Source organism: Python bivittatus, unplaced genomic scaffold, assembly GCF_059951505.1.
Source record: "Python bivittatus isolate LINGU-HERP-01145 unplaced genomic scaffold, Pbiv_v1 ctg000480_np1212, whole genome shotgun sequence".
NCBI classification, from domain to species: Eukaryota; Metazoa; Chordata; class Lepidosauria; order Squamata; family Pythonidae; genus Python; species Python bivittatus.
The window spans coordinates 85,452,177-85,469,228 of NW_028277075.1; the positions used below are offsets into that span (position 1 = coordinate 85,452,177).

Here is a 17,052-nt window from a genome sequence, read left to right on the forward strand (position 1 = left end):
TCAACTCATGCTGGCTAGGGAATTCTGGGAGTTGAAGTCCACACATCTTAAGGTTGCCAAGGTTGAGAAATGCTGCTTTAAGTCTTCCAGACCTTTCTGGGCAGGTTCTCCTCTTCCTGGGTCAGTCCCAAACCTGCAGCCACAACATTCTAAGAGCATTTTATTATTGACTACATGCATGCATTATAAACCCCTATAACAGCGTGTGTTACATATTTATACAAAACAATAAGCCAAAAATGATTGGTTTGGTTGCAGCTTAGCATGCTGTCTGAAACTCAGGTACAAAATTTAAATACATGATGAAATTCACTTAATGATCTTGAGTCACTTGCTTTTTTTTGCACAGCAGAATCTTCAGTTATGATGAAAGCGAAGTTAGTAAAATAATATAAAATAAAATAAAATAGTAAAGGTAAAATCTCCTTCAAGCTGAGCTTAATTCTTGGCGACCTCATGGACCTGTCCATGGAATTGGCAGGATTGTAGAAGTGACAGGCGATCCCCATCTTCTGGGATGTTTTTTGGCCCTCAGCCTGGTCTAAAGCCTGGGAACTTCCTGATAAAGTCTTCTATCCAAGTACTAATGGGGCCCAACCCCATTTACCTTCCTAGAAGAATCTGAGGATCTATGTTTCTGGATTATAATCTTAACAAAGGTTAATTTAACCTAATTTTCCTGATTTCCACGACACACTGAATCATACTATAATCATACAAACTAGGCTTGTATAATTTACTAGACTAAAATGTGGTTGGCTGGTGGTGGTTCAGTGTATCATGCAAGTACAGCTGTGGTATTATGAACCACTGAGGGATCCAAAAAACCAAAAAGGGTTATATTTCTTCAATTGTTCTTAGAAGTGTGATCATCAGGTAAAGGCTTCCTTAACATTAAGCTCAACTCTACCATTGTGACTACATGGATACATGTATGCAATTTTCTTGGCAACAGTATGAATGTGGTTTGTCATTGTCTTATTGTAGGATTTTTTTTTATTTTTTTTTGTGGAGTTTCCAGTCTAATCTTCTGCCCAGGATTTTTTGATGGTCTCCCATCCAAGTACTAACTAGATTTGACCTTCTTTAGTTTTTTGGAGATTAGCCGAGGTGAGTTGAGTAGTGATAAATAATTTCTATTACAAACTCAGACCTAAACTTGGGAAGATAATGAATTTAGAAATCTAATTTCATTCAAATTTGCTTAGACATACAACTATAGGTTGAATCCTACTCCTCTGAATATCTCTCTTCACACGTGTAATAAATAAAACTCAACAAAGACAGGAATCTTGCTCATGTTCCAGTCATACGTCTGTACACACTTCTGAGAAAATGTGGAAACCAGTGTTTGGAGAAAGCCAGACGACACACCATATCTCCATTGCAAGAGAACTACCTTTCATACACCACAATGTTGTTCTATAGGATTTGACAGCAATATGGCTGTTGGTTCCCTTCTGCAGGAAGGGATGGGAGGATTTTTCTTCGGAACAACATGCTAGATTAAAATCTTGTGTATTTTATTAGTTTGTGCCCAATGCCATCTGGTGCTTAGGTGAAAAAATGCAAGGGAAGATAGATCACTATTTACTTGATGCAGCCAGCTCATAATTGTAGACTATAAGGGAAATGTAGAGTGCATTAATTTAATTATCAAAATATATTTTAAATATTGGAAGTTAAATTGTGGATGCTACTATTTACACTTTCTGCAGCAACAAGATGTGTACTAGATGCAATAAAAGGTACACTTAAACTGTTTACACAGCCAGGTCAGCAAACTGGCGAAACTGGAATACCTGCATTTTATCATGTTAGATTGTTCCATGCATACAATAATTTGGACAGTTTCCATACTTTTAATGATGCTATAGGGCAAATGGCTTTTGGATTAACTTGTGTTTATACCATTCTAAAGAGTGCTAGCATACATATATTGGGGTAGACAATGTTATTCAGAGTGCAGAAAAAAAGTAAGAAATAGGAAAGACTAATTTAAAAAATTGTAAGCCAAATAAATGAAAGGCATGAGATAAGGAAAAAAATAGGAAACATACCTACAATTATTTTACAGCAACACTGTTCACAATACCCTTCTTCTTGCAAACCGCTCCTCCAAGAAAGTAAATGTACACGAATACAAATGTAGGTCTGAATCTTACATTTACAGCTTTGAAGTATATTCATTTGCATTTATTTAAACTAGGCTTTAAATCTATTTTTCTTATTCAAGTCAGTTTGTTTTTCTTTTCTCCCTATAATCCTGCAATTTAAGAAGTTAGCAATACATTTTACCCTAATTATGATGTAATTCTGACATTAGAGAATACACAGCTTTTCTATAAACATCAAGCATATAAAAATCATCAGCGTTTTTCATATTTTTAGGACACTAATAAACACCATAAATCAGTCCCTAATAACACAATTTCAGATATCAGTGAAAGCCATGATTCAGCATATTAATATGTACATTAATAAATACATTATCCTTCGCTAAGCAAAGCAGATGTAATCAGGTAACAACTAAGATGGGGAAAGTGAAGCAGATTTAATTACTGTATTCAACACCAGCAAACTTATTTGCCAACATTTGTTTGGGTGATGTTTTCCCTGGTTTTGATGTGATTTCAAATCAGACTTCCTATCTGCTCTGGCTGCCACTGAGACAGGTTTTATGTATCATCTTAAACTGGGTTCTGAACTGCCCCATGAAGAGACCCAAGACCATGTATTCACTCACTCCTGATCACCTTGGCTCTGTGTTTTCTGTCTTAATATACCTACTCCTGGGCTAGGCAAACGAGTGCAGCTCTTCTAAACTGTAACCGACTGCCCATGGTCCCTTGCCCCTGGCTCTGCTGGCTACAACTTGTAAGAACTGAAGTCCAAAACATCTGAAGAATACCAGGTTGCCTGCTCCTGACCTAATCCATTTTACACATAGACTGAAAGATACCAGGGGAAGCCATTGTGTTTGACTCAGTAATCCAAGAGATCAAATACTAGATGGTGGTCCAGCTTATATTACATACTATTTATATTATATCCACTCAGCACAAATACAGAATGTACTACTTTCTCTGCATTTTATTGGAAAGCAGTAAGTGCTCTTTCACAGGAGACACACAACACTATACATGCATGTATATAAAAATAATTTATATGCGCTTGTGTATACACTGGACAGTCTAAGAATTTAAACTGGATGAACAAATATATACATATTAACAATAGCAATCAAAGAGGCCACATACAAGGTTCACAGGGTTGAAAGTAAGAAATAAGATACACGGAAAGCCAAAATGGCAACTACCCAATGAGGATTATCACACTCTTAGACTTATTTGACACTCTTTCCTGTACTATTGTACAAAGTTGGCCTCAGGAGATGTGTTTCATTTTGTGAAGCAGAAGCTTCTACACAAATGTACTTTAATTCACAAAGTTATGGTACCTTGCATGGAAGTATAACAGTGGGAGCTAGGGATCAGCACAATTTGACAATCTGGAAATGGGAAAATGCTGGAATGTTCCATTCCGCCTTTGTTTGGCATAGTTTAAAAGGGGAACAGAATATTCTAGAGCTCTCTGGAATGTTCTGTTCCTGAATCACAGAATGTCCCTAATGTGTGACTCACATTATAAGAAGCATAGAAAATGTGACTGACACTTAAAAACATTCAAGCCTGTCCCAAGGAGACAATTTAATTTAGGATCATATTCTTGTCAACTGCTTTCTCTTTCAGTTTCTCCATAGCTTCTGTAATCTTTTGTCCATATATATTTTTCTGATTCAGAACATACGAATCCACGATGTCCCTCACATCACTAGATATAAGAATACAGAAAAAGTTCAGAGCAAGAACATATGAACTAGGTTGTTTTTAGATCAGCAAAGGCCTGTTTTAAATAAACAAGGCTAGGCACATGTCTAGATGACTTGGAAAAGAAAGGATTTGCAGTGCAAAGTTCTATATTTGGATCATACCTGGAAGTCTTAAAATATAATCTTACATTACTATCCATATTCTGCTATTGTTTAAAACTATTCTTAGAATTCAAGTACAGGCAGTACAATCAGACTAACAAAACATATTCTATTTTTGCCATAAATTCTGCTTTAACTAGGTTGTCCTAGTTTTGTCCTCAAAGCTGGACATCCTGGCCAAATTATAAAAAAAAAAAAAGGTCCTGGAAAAAATGACTGTACAGACCCTCAAGAGGGGAGGATGGGTTTACCCATTTGTCACAACGTGTTTCCCCTTGGCAGGCAAAGGTGGAGTGAGTTTAAATGGCTAAACACCGTCTCTCCCTTTGTGTGCTGCAGCATGAGTTTAGCATTTGATAAAATTAACTTCCCCCTGCGAGTAAGTTTCAAAAACAATTCAGAACTGCAACACGCTAAAAAACATATCTTTGAAATATATTCCAGTTTTTTTTATTCTATAGCTCCACTAGCATCATTGTTGCTTTTTCATAAAGCCAAATAAAGTGGGAAATCTTCCAATCTCAAAGAAGTTAATTATGGAAGCCCAACCCAGAATAAACCTTAAAAAATGAGGCATCAAGAAATCATTGAGTATTATTAAGCCTTTTTAGAAGCAAGCACCACTGTCCACATCCTGTATGAAAGCGAAAACACTGCTTTGTGAATATTTGCAATTCATTTGCTGAATTTTATTACAATCCAGCCTGTCCTTAGTTTTACTGCTAATTTTCTTGAGGGCAGCCAGCAGTAGGACTTTGCCCCTTTGCTCCTTTGAATCCACTGAATATGGCCATAAGTAACTTTTGCACATCTAACAATACAGTTCATTATGATTTCTATTAGCTGTAATAGTAAAGCAACTCATTGGCCTTTACAATTCAAATAATTCTGTTACCTGGAAACGGGCACAGATCTATGTAGAGATGTAAAAGAACCAATTTTAACTTCTGCATTTCCTTCACTAGAAAGAGAAATAAAAAAGCAATGATAATTGTTAAAAAAAAACCTTCTATCACTGGGTAATACCTTTAATATGAGCAACACAAAGGACTGCACAAACATTTGAGTTTTCCAGAATGTCTTATCAGGCATGATGTTCAGAAAGAAACTAAGAAGTGCAGGGATGGGGCAAAGAGTGATGAAGCAGGGGCTGAAGTCTCCGCTCTCAACTCTGCCTGTAGGAGCATCCCCGCGTGAGCAATCTTGTCATCAGTGCGGGTATGTGACTTAAATAGAACTGAATGCAATTTAAGTTACACGTCTGACAGCAGGGTCTCCAGAACCTGTTTGTCAGAAGTGGTGGCAATTTATGGTGGCATAATGTAGCAGGCTGGGCACAGCGGCTGGCTGCATGGGATCACACTTTAAGGGACAATTCTCACCATCACCTCTGTTGCCTTGAGACTCTGAACTTAAGATCAGAAAAACTTAATCAAACCTAGATGCTCAATATATGTCAGTCAGCATCATAGTGTATTGCTTTGCCACAAAAATCCAAACAAGCTTCAGACTGTAAACTCAAGGGAGGGTTGATTAAAAAATATAATTTTATTTCCTTGCCTTTAACCAGTGCTACAGAACCGTGCTTCTGACTGAGCTTGAACCTCATCTTTACCTAACCCTATCCTTTTTTGTGATTGAGGATGAAACCATCCATAAATTATTATGGAGTATTCCCAAGGTTCATAAAGCATTTAAGCCTCTCTTTCTCACACACACGAGAGGCTGGCCAGCTATCTGTTGAGAATATTCTACCCTTACATTTCCTGCTCAGAACAACTACATGGAGTTTGGGACAGTATGTTGCTTACAATTCACGTTTTAAGGATCAGGGCACAGGTTTTGCACTTGCATGAGATTACAATGGAAACAGACGTACCTTCCCTCTTTTGATCTATTCTCTTCTGCTGAGAAGTCAATCTGTGGAAATTCGGCTTTTATCATCTGCGGTGTAAGTAAAACAGACGCCTCTCCTTCAATCACTCTAAAATTTAAGTTGCCAATTATTTTACTTTTTAAGATGTCTGACTGCAAGCAGAAATCTTATGAGCTTTTAACCTCTTATGATATAATCAAATCCTAGTGCTTCATATGCAGTAAAATTATTTTGATAGAACAGCAGAGAGAAAACTTACTCATCAACTACATTTTCCTTGTCTTGTTCTGGTAACTCATGCAGAATTGGAGGCACAACTTTTGGAAGCACGTCTGTGTTATAAGGATCAATGCTGCAAAAAGTGCAATTATACTGAGATGTTAAGGGAAGAATATGGTACGGACAACTGAAATTAACCTTATGGCTAGCTCCTCCAGCTGTGTTGGGACTACAGTTCCTCTAATCCAAAGAAGCATTGCACTCTAACACAGCTGGAGAGTTCCAGGTTGAATAAGGGTGAACTACAGCGCCAATGTCATTTTCCTGGCTTTGATATCAACATCCTTTTCTTTCAAATGAAAAATAAATAAATGAAGCATATTCTGAATACAATGCCAAGCCTTTTAAAAATAAAAATGCAATACAACCAGCAGGAGCATGATGCCATATTCATTACAGGATCCTCCCTATTATACCACTACTTTTCCATGCTTTAACTCTGTTTCCTCTTCATGATCTAGAATATATGGTGTCTGACCTCACGCACTGTGAAGCTCAGGTTTGTTTTAACCACGGTCTGTGGAATAAGCCACACTGGCTGGTTCACTCACTGCATCAAGTGTTCAATCATTTTCCCACATTTAGCTGGGAAGTAAAGTATAAGTTTTCTGGTCTCTGCAAACCATTCATAATGGCTCACACATAAACTATGTATTTCATTTTCAGTTACGTATGCCTAGAATAAACCAACCACAAGCTCCAGGATTTGTATCTATAGCTTCATCATTTGTTCTGAGCAAGGTGCTGAATGATGAGTAGTAATCACATTGTTTGCTACTGACTTTATCTAAGAAGTGTGAGAACCTAAACAGCTGAAAAGTAGGGTATTAAAAATATTCCATATAATCAACTTATATACTGTGTCTAGAAGCAGTATTACTCTACAGTAGAGGCAGCAGTTTAATCCTCTCTAGATATTTTTAATTTCAACCAACCCTATCAAGTATGGCAAACAGCAAGGGAATGTAGGGGTTGTGATCTGAAACACCTGGAAGGCATCCTCCTTCAAGAAAAACAGCCTGTAAACACCGGACGTTTGGGGCAAGGGCTTTCCACCGCTTCTTACAAAGCTGAACGTTTCCAAAATTTTTCTATTATCTGCTGAAACTCTCTTTACCATTTTCAGCAGTATTCCAAGTGAGAAGAGGTCACTTTGGTCTATAAAGGGAAGATGCTTTTAATAAGAATGATAATTATTCTTACCAGAATGGTGTTGCCATGCTATTCAGAGCTGGTACGTTTGGTAACGTTGAACTGATAACTGGTGGGAATGTTCTCCAGTTAGTTACACCACGAATCACTTCCTGAAATGACCATAAACATATTAGCGAATGCTGTTCGCCATCTCTGCCACCTGTTAAAGTTCAAGTAACAAGTTTTAAATGAACAATGCAAAGAAATCAAGGAAAACAGTAGAATGGGGAACTGCTAGGAGGTCAAACCAGTCAATCTTAAAGGAAATTAACCCTGATTGCTCATTGGAAGGACTGATAATGAAGCTCAAGCTCAGATACTTTGGTCACCTAATGCGAAGAGAGGACTCTTTGGAAAAGACCCTGGTGCTGGGAAAGATTGAAGGCAAAAGGAGAAGGGGATGGCAGAGGATGAGATGGTTAGATAGCATCACTGAAGCAATGAGCATGAAACTGAGCAAACTCAGGGAGGCAGTGAAGGACAGGAAGGCCTGGCGCTATTGGTTCATGGGGTCACGAAGAGTCAGACACGACTTAACGACTGAACAACAAGAAGAAGTTTTACCTTGTGATGAAGAAACTTCTTTTGTGTAATTGCAGTGCCAGATGGGTATTTATTGCTATTTGCAAATTTTGGAAGAGGGCAAATATGATATTCAATGTTGCTTTCGGTATAGGATAGTGGTAGCTTGAACTCAAACAGTCCTGGACTAGGATTCTGAAAAGACAAAGAAGAGAAACACTGAAGCAGGAGCACTCTTGGGCTGACTGGGGAAAAAAAGGAACAACTAATTGTGGAACAAAAACAAAGAAAAGCTTACCATCATCTTGTATAGCTTTTGCTGCCATTGAAAAGGAAGCATGCCAGCGTATAAAATCAAGTCACCCAGGAGCGAACGCCAAGACTGGCAGAAGGACTATTAGCCTAGCAATTCTGAATGTTCTGACTAGCAGTCCTGGTGAGTTTAACTCATCATGCTAAAATATGGTTTGCTCCTTTTCTGCTGTGGGAAAGTAGCCGCTCTGGTTTGTATCTTAGTGGGCCATGCAAACCTAACCAACAATGCTCAAATACCGTAAATCATGCCTAAAAACCGTTTTACAGCTGGAGGCTGCATTAAAAAAAAAAAAAAAGGCTTCCATCCAAGGGCCAAATGATACTTGGCTCCTGATGGAGTGACATCACTGGAGCATGAAGGGCTATAACTTTTTGCCCTGGGAGGAACTGTTTGTTTAGGGAACACCCTAGCTAAGATTTATTGAATAAGCAACACTGGTTGCATTCTCACAATACACTTAAAATACTAAGCCAGAACCAAACAAATCATACTATGCTTCAGCACAACATGCAGATGCAACCCTTGTATCAACACACTTCAGTGGGCAGTAAGAAACATCCAAGAACAGGAATAAAATCCAAGATCATAGCAAACAGATGTTAATTACCTCTAGACTAGACTGACCATTCCCCCAATATTAAATAAAGTGTGTGTGAGTGTCTGTATGAACAAGATCAAACACATGTCCTAAAATTCTACAGCAACAATCTTAAATGTGTACATTACTCATCCTTTGTTGGTGGGACAGCTTCCTTGCTCTGTCTTTTTTACTCACAAAAATTTGAAGTGGATGATGGCTTGGAGGGTGAAGCAAAGCTTCAGGAGCTTTCAGGTTTAAGAGGGAAGTGTCTAGTTCCTCATCCTGTGCAACCAAGGATTTTTCTTCAGAAGCAGGCATTAGTGGAATCAGCTCTTCCTGAAAAATGGCAGAAAGTAATTGCATGTACAAAACATTACAAAAAAGCAGATCTGAAACCAACAAAAAAGATATATAAAACATTGAACAGACTAGTTACCTCAGCGCCTGACTTCAGAGTTTGAAAATATTTTGGAACCTTGTAACTATTTGCTGCATGATGTATGCAGAATGGTTGGTATCCCATGCTACTGAAATGCTGGGGTACCTTGGGATAAAACAAAAAGCAAAAACAACAGACATCCTTGATAATCAAATGAATGAACCAAATTAAGTTTTAAATGTACAGTATCTTATTGTTCATGATTAACACACCCAGCATATAACTTGGTACAAAAGACCTCCTGGTATAGGAAAGATGTTCAGATATGTGCTTTGAATCTGAAGCAGAAAAGGTCTTTCATAGGCACAGGTGGGCATACATGTCTCTCTTGTTGGACTCCCTAAAGAGGGTGCACTGGGCTCACACAGTACTTGTGCAATCCCAAGAAAATAAGCATTTGAGGTAAGAGGTGCTGACAGGGTGAGACAAGGGAGTGGGCATGAAGGCACTCCTGGGGCCTCCTTATTTGATGATGGTACGGCTGCTATTCAGAACACCCTGCTCCTCTAAAAACAGCCCCCCTCCCTCCCAATTAGAAATGAACTACTGTCATCTCTGGCTGGAGGATCTGAAGTCCTACACACCTGGAGGATGCCCAATTGGAATGGCCACTGTGTTAACTTCTACTACTTCGTACATTAAATACATTAATTTAAACACAGAACTTGACATGATCAATTGTAGCTAACCTTTAGGTCAAAAAAGTGGTGGAGCTGTTTGAGTTTAACTGCAGCAGACTTGACAGGAACTATACCCAAAACTTCTGGTGCCTGGAGGGAGAAAAACCCAACAAAACCAGTTGGCACGTGGACATGTATTTCTGCTCATTTTTTAAAAAAATCCATCAGTATCAGACTGATATACATTTTGTTCATAGTGTAGCTTATATATCACATTAGTCAACCATGATTTGTAAAAAATAAATTATCACACATATATTTACTTGGTTCACATTTAATACTAGGCTATCATACGGTTGTTTCTGTTGCTTACTGCAATGGGAAAACTTACTCATCACAGTTTAGCATTATGTGCAAACCAATGGCTTGTTCAACAAGAATGTTTAAAAGCATCCTGGCTTCACGATGTGTATAAATGCAGCCAAGATTATTTTCACGAGGATCAAAAGGAGAAGTGTGATCACATCATGGCAGATCCAGCAAAGAGCCAAGACAAGGATGCAGCCATTTCTGCCATTCTCTAACCTAAAGTGAACTATGGCTTGTAAACTACAATGGCTGGTTCACACAACAAACCGACAACAATAACAACAACAACAAGAAATAAAGTAGATTTTGCCATAGAGCATCACATGAGCAAAGCCAGTGGCTCCTTCTATTCCAAATTACTACAAGAAATTGCCAGCCCACTATCCACCTGAGCAAGATGACAAAACCCTTTAAAAAGAGTCCAGGTAATACAGTAACAGATGGAATGGTCCTTCCGTTGAGAGAACTCCTGGCTAGGCAGAGCTACCCCACACAATGCTAATACTTCCAGGGCTGCAAATTCTTTCATGTTCGAAGAGGGAAATTGTGTAACTCTCAGGATGGCCTTTTTATCTCCTTCCACCTTATCCCATCCTGTAAACTCTCTAAGAGACTGGATGAGTTGCACGCGTTAAACTTTGGCTATGTTTATATATAGTTTATTCAATAAACTACAAATGGCTGAGTTCACAAAATACACTATGCCATAAACTATGGCTTGTAAACTACAATGGCTGGTTCACACAACAAACCGACAACAATAACAACAACAACAACAAGAAATAAAGTAGATTTTGCCATAGAGCATCACATGAGCAAAGCCAGTGGCTCCTTCTGTTCCAAATTACTACAAGAAATTGCCAGCCCACTATCCACCTGAGCAAGATGACAAAACCCTTTAAAAGCTGGAATTGTATCAACAGAATCTTGATTTTCATAAAAAAAAATTTTCCATCCTGGCAGAGAGAGAGAGCCTTTTGAAAACTAAATTACTGAGGGTGGCAAGCTTCAGAGATCCATCTTTCCTCCCTTCCTGTCCTATCCCTTCCTTCTTCCATGATAGAAATGTCTTTCTATTTTTCATTACCATCCCCTTTGACTCTGTTCAACTTGCCCCAACCCTTTCTTTTTATATTCTAGCTATAGTTTGTTTGGTTATAGGGGTTTTTATTTATTTTTGGTAAACTGGTTGTTAGCCACCCATAGTATGTATTTAAGATGGGTGGCCATATACATTTTCTAAATAAATAAATAAATTTATGAACACATTTTCTGAATCAGCTTTAACTTAAAAAACAATGATGATCATACTGGTTCATGTAAGAAAAAAAACCCAACGCCTATCTTAGGATAATACCTTTAATAGGATCATCTCAAAGGACAATCATGGAATTCTTTTCCTTGGAAAATTAAGAGAATTGAATTTTAGTACTCACAATGTTCACAAACTTGTTTTGACAGCCTTATTGATGCCAGGTCTATAGCTACCAGAGACTGGTGACTACAGAAAAAAGAGGGTTCAAAGAGGGTTCCTCCTTTTTTTCAGGACTCGATGTTTGTAGCCTCCTGGTGGGACTTACCAGTTCATCAGCCCACTGTGGTGGATTGTAGGTAGGGAATTCAAAAGGCTGTATTCGAGTTGCAGTCAAGGCAAAAGGCATTCTCTTCTCCTCATCGGTTATAGCAGCGGTGCTGGATGTTTTAAAACTGCTGCATTCTGTCGCATGGAGATAGACATGGACAAATGCTAAGATCAGAAGTACAAGAAGGTTGGGTAAGTGACATTTCATCCTCTCAGGATGTACAGAGAAGCACCCTGGTGCTTCATCTACTCATTTACCTGCTCTTGATTCCAAGAACGTGAAAGAAGATAAGCTGTATCCTTTCTTCTTTTCCTTGTGCTCTATCACTTGACTTTTATGGGTCAAAGCAAATGGGACAATTTACCCATATTTTGCAGCTTCAATAGTGAGGTGTGGCCCATTGACAAGGGGATGCAGCACAGTGAAAGGGATGGACCACCTGATAATGGCAGCCACTTCTTCATGGAAATATTTTTCTAATTATTTCAATGTAATAAATTTCATGTTTTCACATTTTACATATCAGGGCAGCACATAAAGTAGTATTTTCTGAGCTGCCATAATTACCTTGCAACATATGAAATGACTTGCATTTGTAAGGGAAGCTTACAAAAACTGGCAATAGCTGTATATAATTCTGAGGGTTTACCTGATATCAATCTCTTCTCCTCCTCTTCTTGGTCTCTAAAACGCTTAAATACGTCACGAAGCAAATTTATCACTTTATCTAGCCGGCACTGAACCAGGACCTATGAAAATGATTAAGAACTATTCAGTGGATTTTCAGTAAATCTGTAAAAGTGATCTCTATCTCTGAGATATGATCGGCTGGTGCTGTCAGTCAGTCAGCCTGGAAAGTGACAGACTCAGTTTTTTCTATTAAAAAACATAAAGTTTTATAGAACAATCTTGAAAACATATAGACAAATAATCCCGTGGCACATTAAAACTTTTTTAAAACAAGGCACAATAAACAAACACACTAAAGATATGTATTAGAGACAACAGGCCAATACATTGTTTTTATGGAATCCAAGAATGTACGCACACTTTTTGCAAATAGGTCAAGAACTGCAAAATGTTCAATAGTCTGAAATGATGTAAAAGTATTGAGGGCTGGAAGATGATCAGCAGGCTGTAATGCATTAATTACTCAGAATTTGGTTATTGTAGTTGTAGGAAAAGATGGCATTCTTCATCTACCCTAGATAAAGAATTCCAGAAGTATGGTGACTACAACTCCCAGAATCCCCAGCAAACCTGGTCTTTGGTTATATAGGCTATGACTGTGGGAGCTGCAGGTCTGAAATATCTGGAAAGTGCTATATCATGGGGGATTGCTGAATAACAGACTAAACATATTGGAATAAATATACTGCATACCTAGGCTTATCCTAACTGTAACTGAACACCCACATTTCCAAAAATAAGCTTCCAAAAATACAGGGGGAAAAAATTATTAAGGGAGCATTAAGTTGCATGGTAAAGTTTTTGATTCTGGTTACTAGACAATTGCTAGCCATAATCTGTCAAATTAAGCATTGTACTCAGCCAGTTAACTTTCTTAACCATGATATCGGGATTGAGCCAATTACAAAGCAGAAAGTGATGTAGCAGCTTTTGTTATTGTCATTTATTTATTTATTTGGGGAAATTAACTATCTCATTTTCTGTATCCTTCAAGTACTTAACCAAAAAATCCTAATAAAGTATTGAAAAGAGTAAACATAACAACTGCAACAGCAGATTAAAAGCAAACTAGCTAGTAATATGAACATTAAAACAGAAGTCAATCAATAGAAGAGTGTCACCAATGTGGGGAAAAGAAATATAATGTCTCATTAAAACCTGGAATTGAATTATGATAATTTTATAATTCTTAGATAATAGGATATTATTCTTAGATACTGGATATTATTTATAGTTGTGCATCTGAAAAATTGTATAGAGAATAATATGTGCACAATATTGACTAAGCTGAGATTATGTATTTCAAAAGATTTTAATTTAGCAGACCGCTTGCTTATTGAAAATTGAGAGACATCTTTTCTAAACTTGAAGATTTATGGGTCAGGGTCTACGGATATCTAATTTAGAACTGAGAGTTATGAATGTTAAAGGTTAACATAATTTTATAATATATATTAGTTGGAATTCCTTCATTTTAATGCTCAGAATCCTTGATTTTAATCAGAATTTAGAACTTTTCACATCAAAGCAAAATATTAAGGGCAACATCTCTATATGGAAAAAGAAAACATAAACAATATTTATGCAATCCTATTATATGTACTCAAGGAAAAAAAAGGCCAACAGGAATCCACAGAGTTTATTCCTAGGCAAAGGACAAATATAGACCAACCCCCCCCGCTTAAAGTAAACCGAAAGGTTTTGTGGGATGAAGATGCAGACCCGTATGCATGCGTGCGTACACCGTGAATCTGTAACAGCTCCAACAAATGCAATATTAAAAAGCTCTCATCTCTTAGACAAAGCGATCAAATATATCCACAAGATAGAAAAGGCTGTGCAAAGAATAGTACAGCTCTCTGCAGCTGGTATCTGCATACGTGTATTTACCTGCAGCAATTTGTTTCAGTACCTTTCGCGCAGCTTGTTGGAATTGCTGCTGAATTCTATGCTTGTGGTACCAAGGATTGTTAAGCAGAAGGTCAAAAGTAGGCTGAAACTGGGGACACTGTTGGCACACAAGAAAGAAAGTTGCAGCCAGTAAATGTTTATGGTTTGGAGTTCTGAGCAATAATGCTTCCAAATTAATGTACTACGTCTAATTTAACAATGGAAAATTATACCTCAGTAACCCTGAAGTCTGAACCGGTTACTTAAGCAGCATGTATTTATAAGTAAATGTGTTATCTTTGAAGTTCTAGCTCAGCTTTTTTAATCTGCTACCTTCCAGATGTTTTAAGCTTCAACGCCCCTGAATCTGACTATGCTAGGTGGAGATTATGGGGAGTTAAAAATCCAACACTTCTGGAGGCAGGTGGCTAGGGAAGCTTACTCATAATCAGAAGTTTATAACGACAACATAGTTTGTTTCTTTTTTACCAACTTCGCATGAATTAATTCTAGGAGACATCCTGTTAAACCTGCTATCTTCCAACTGAGCGCTGTGCAATGGCTGTGCAATGCTAATCTAATTTTCAATTGTGCGTCTCCAAACATTTAGATCTCTCCACCCATTAGTTTTCTGATAAGAGGGCCTGACAAAGAAGATAAGCGAAGTGGATTTACTTGTATATTGTGACCTGTAATTCCATCTACCTTTTTAACCTTTTTAACAAATCCATACCTCACTGATGTCTCGGACGATACGTTTCAAAGAGATTTCAACATGCTTTCTTTCAAACTCCTTCTCCAGAATGGGATCTCCTCTTTTAATCTGGTTTGGCACCATCAATCAATCAATCAAAACAATCAAAACAATAAAACATATTAATCAAAAGCATTGTGTTTAGTGGGGTAGTTTTCCAAGAAGTACAAGCAAAGCTCATTAGCAAAATGTTGCATGTCAAATGTATTTATCTGATCCACATGGTTGCTATTACCATCCACACAACAAATCACTGTTAATGTAGAGCAGGGATAGACATGCAACCTGCCAGATGTTTTAAAGTACAGCTTCAACACTTCCTTGCCATTATATTGGTTGGAACTAGAAGGTATTGAAGTCTACAGAGTCTGGACAGCCCAAGGTTCTTTACTCCAATGACAGAGTGGGGCTGTTTCCAGATTGAAAGCTCCAAATGCCAAAGCATCACTGCTTTTCTCCGTAAGTGAAAATTTAATTGCAACATCGTACTTACAGGAATCTAATGGGATTTATATATGGCTCGTTTCCTCCTTAACCTATTTCAAAGTGGTTTCTTCTCAGGATTATTTGATTTCATATTTGTTTGAATACCCATAAGCATACTATACACTCAAGAAGAATGAACCAGTTGGTCCTGGACCAAACACTGTGTGCTCTATTGAGATGATGATCAGCAACAGAAACTATATACTTTGAGCATATGATGAAGCAGATGATGACCTACAAAAAAATGACTGTTCTTGGGAAGATTGAAGGAAGGAGAACAAGGGTTAAAGTGGACAGATGGAATCAAGTTCACTGGAATGTCCTTGACACAGCTATGGATTATTTCCAAGGACAGACTGTGATGGTGGACATTCATCCATAAATTGCTAAGGGTAAGGCTCAATTCAATGGTATCTAACAGAGGCATTGACAAATGAGGGATTTAATTAGAATAGCTAAAAGAAAGAAGTGATTGCAGATTATATATGGATTCTTCAGACAATTTTGTACAGTTGAAAGCAGTAGGTCAATCTTCAACCTATTCAGAATGAAATCCAACTATGTTCAGTGGGATTCATTTCCGAACCATGAGTACAGGCCTGCAAGGATAATCATCAAAACTATGCAGCAAGCTACATTTGAAGGGGAAAAGGTGATCTGGAACCTGCATGGAAGCGCAATTATCATCTGCTGATACCTGCTTAAAGACTGATCATGTGCCATCAAGTTGGTGTTGGCTCTTAGTGAAGCAGCACCTGTTCCTGGGCTTATACCTTCATACTCACACAAACCCAAGCAGACATATTTTCCACTTTCAATCTGGATTGCTGCACAGCCCCAATAATCATTTCAAGGTGCTTGGGAAGGGATTGTAATTATAATACCATCTATCTAGCTCCATATACTTGCTGTTCATTAAAACATGTCCCTTTCTGAGTTGGAGTAGATAGATATCTTTTGAAAAAAATAAACTGAGAGAGATATGAATAGTTGTGGGAGAAGCTGGCCCTCAATATGATTATAAGAAAGGACAGAAATTAAAACAAAGTGCTGGGAAGGGATAGATCTCCAGTTTTACAGATGATCTAATGTTCTTCTATGGGACAGAACATCATCTAAGCACAATTTGAGATATACAAAATGAAGTACTCCAAAAGAAATAAAGCAGTAGTGCTATCACTGGATCCAACCTACAAGAGAGTATGGATAGATATTCCAAAAGGGACTGTCCAACAGACAATCTCCTTTTCTCTTCTGCTGTTCTTTTCTTTTGACATTGCATGTGAATTCTGAAGTTAGGAAAATAAACAATTTTTTAATAAAAATAACGTATACAATACAAAATATTATGGCAGCAAGGATGATGCCTGTTTTGTTTCAAGATAAGATCCCATCCTCTTCAGTCTAAAAAATTATTCTATCCTACTTGAGTGGGTCTCTCATATTTCCCAGAATGTATA

General features: G+C 37.7%; 1 protein-coding gene across 1 annotated transcript in view; it reads right to left on the reverse strand.

Moving 5' to 3' along the window:
- Positions 1 to 1,976: 1,976 nt before the first annotated feature.
- CFAP221 (cilia and flagella associated protein 221) overlaps positions 1,977 to 17,052 on the reverse strand; it is a 28,865-nt gene continuing 13,789 nt past the window's right edge. Inside the window, exons 12-24 of the mRNA XM_015887628.3 lie at positions 15,086 to 15,175; positions 14,375 to 14,470; positions 12,422 to 12,521; positions 11,770 to 11,906; positions 9,890 to 9,970; positions 9,198 to 9,305; positions 8,957 to 9,097; positions 7,908 to 8,060; positions 7,353 to 7,453; positions 6,130 to 6,222; positions 5,874 to 5,978; positions 4,890 to 4,955; positions 1,977 to 3,834 (exon numbers count right to left, since the gene is read on the reverse strand). Of these exons, the coding sequence (XP_015743114.3) occupies positions 3,711 to 3,834; positions 4,890 to 4,955; positions 5,874 to 5,978; positions 6,130 to 6,222; positions 7,353 to 7,453; positions 7,908 to 8,060; positions 8,957 to 9,097; positions 9,198 to 9,305; positions 9,890 to 9,970; positions 11,770 to 11,906; positions 12,422 to 12,521; positions 14,375 to 14,470; positions 15,086 to 15,175 (1,395 nt within the window). The 3' untranslated portion in view covers positions 1,977 to 3,710. The remainder of the gene's footprint in view (positions 3,835 to 4,889; positions 4,956 to 5,873; positions 5,979 to 6,129; positions 6,223 to 7,352; positions 7,454 to 7,907; positions 8,061 to 8,956; positions 9,098 to 9,197; positions 9,306 to 9,889; positions 9,971 to 11,769; positions 11,907 to 12,421; positions 12,522 to 14,374; positions 14,471 to 15,085; positions 15,176 to 17,052) is intronic.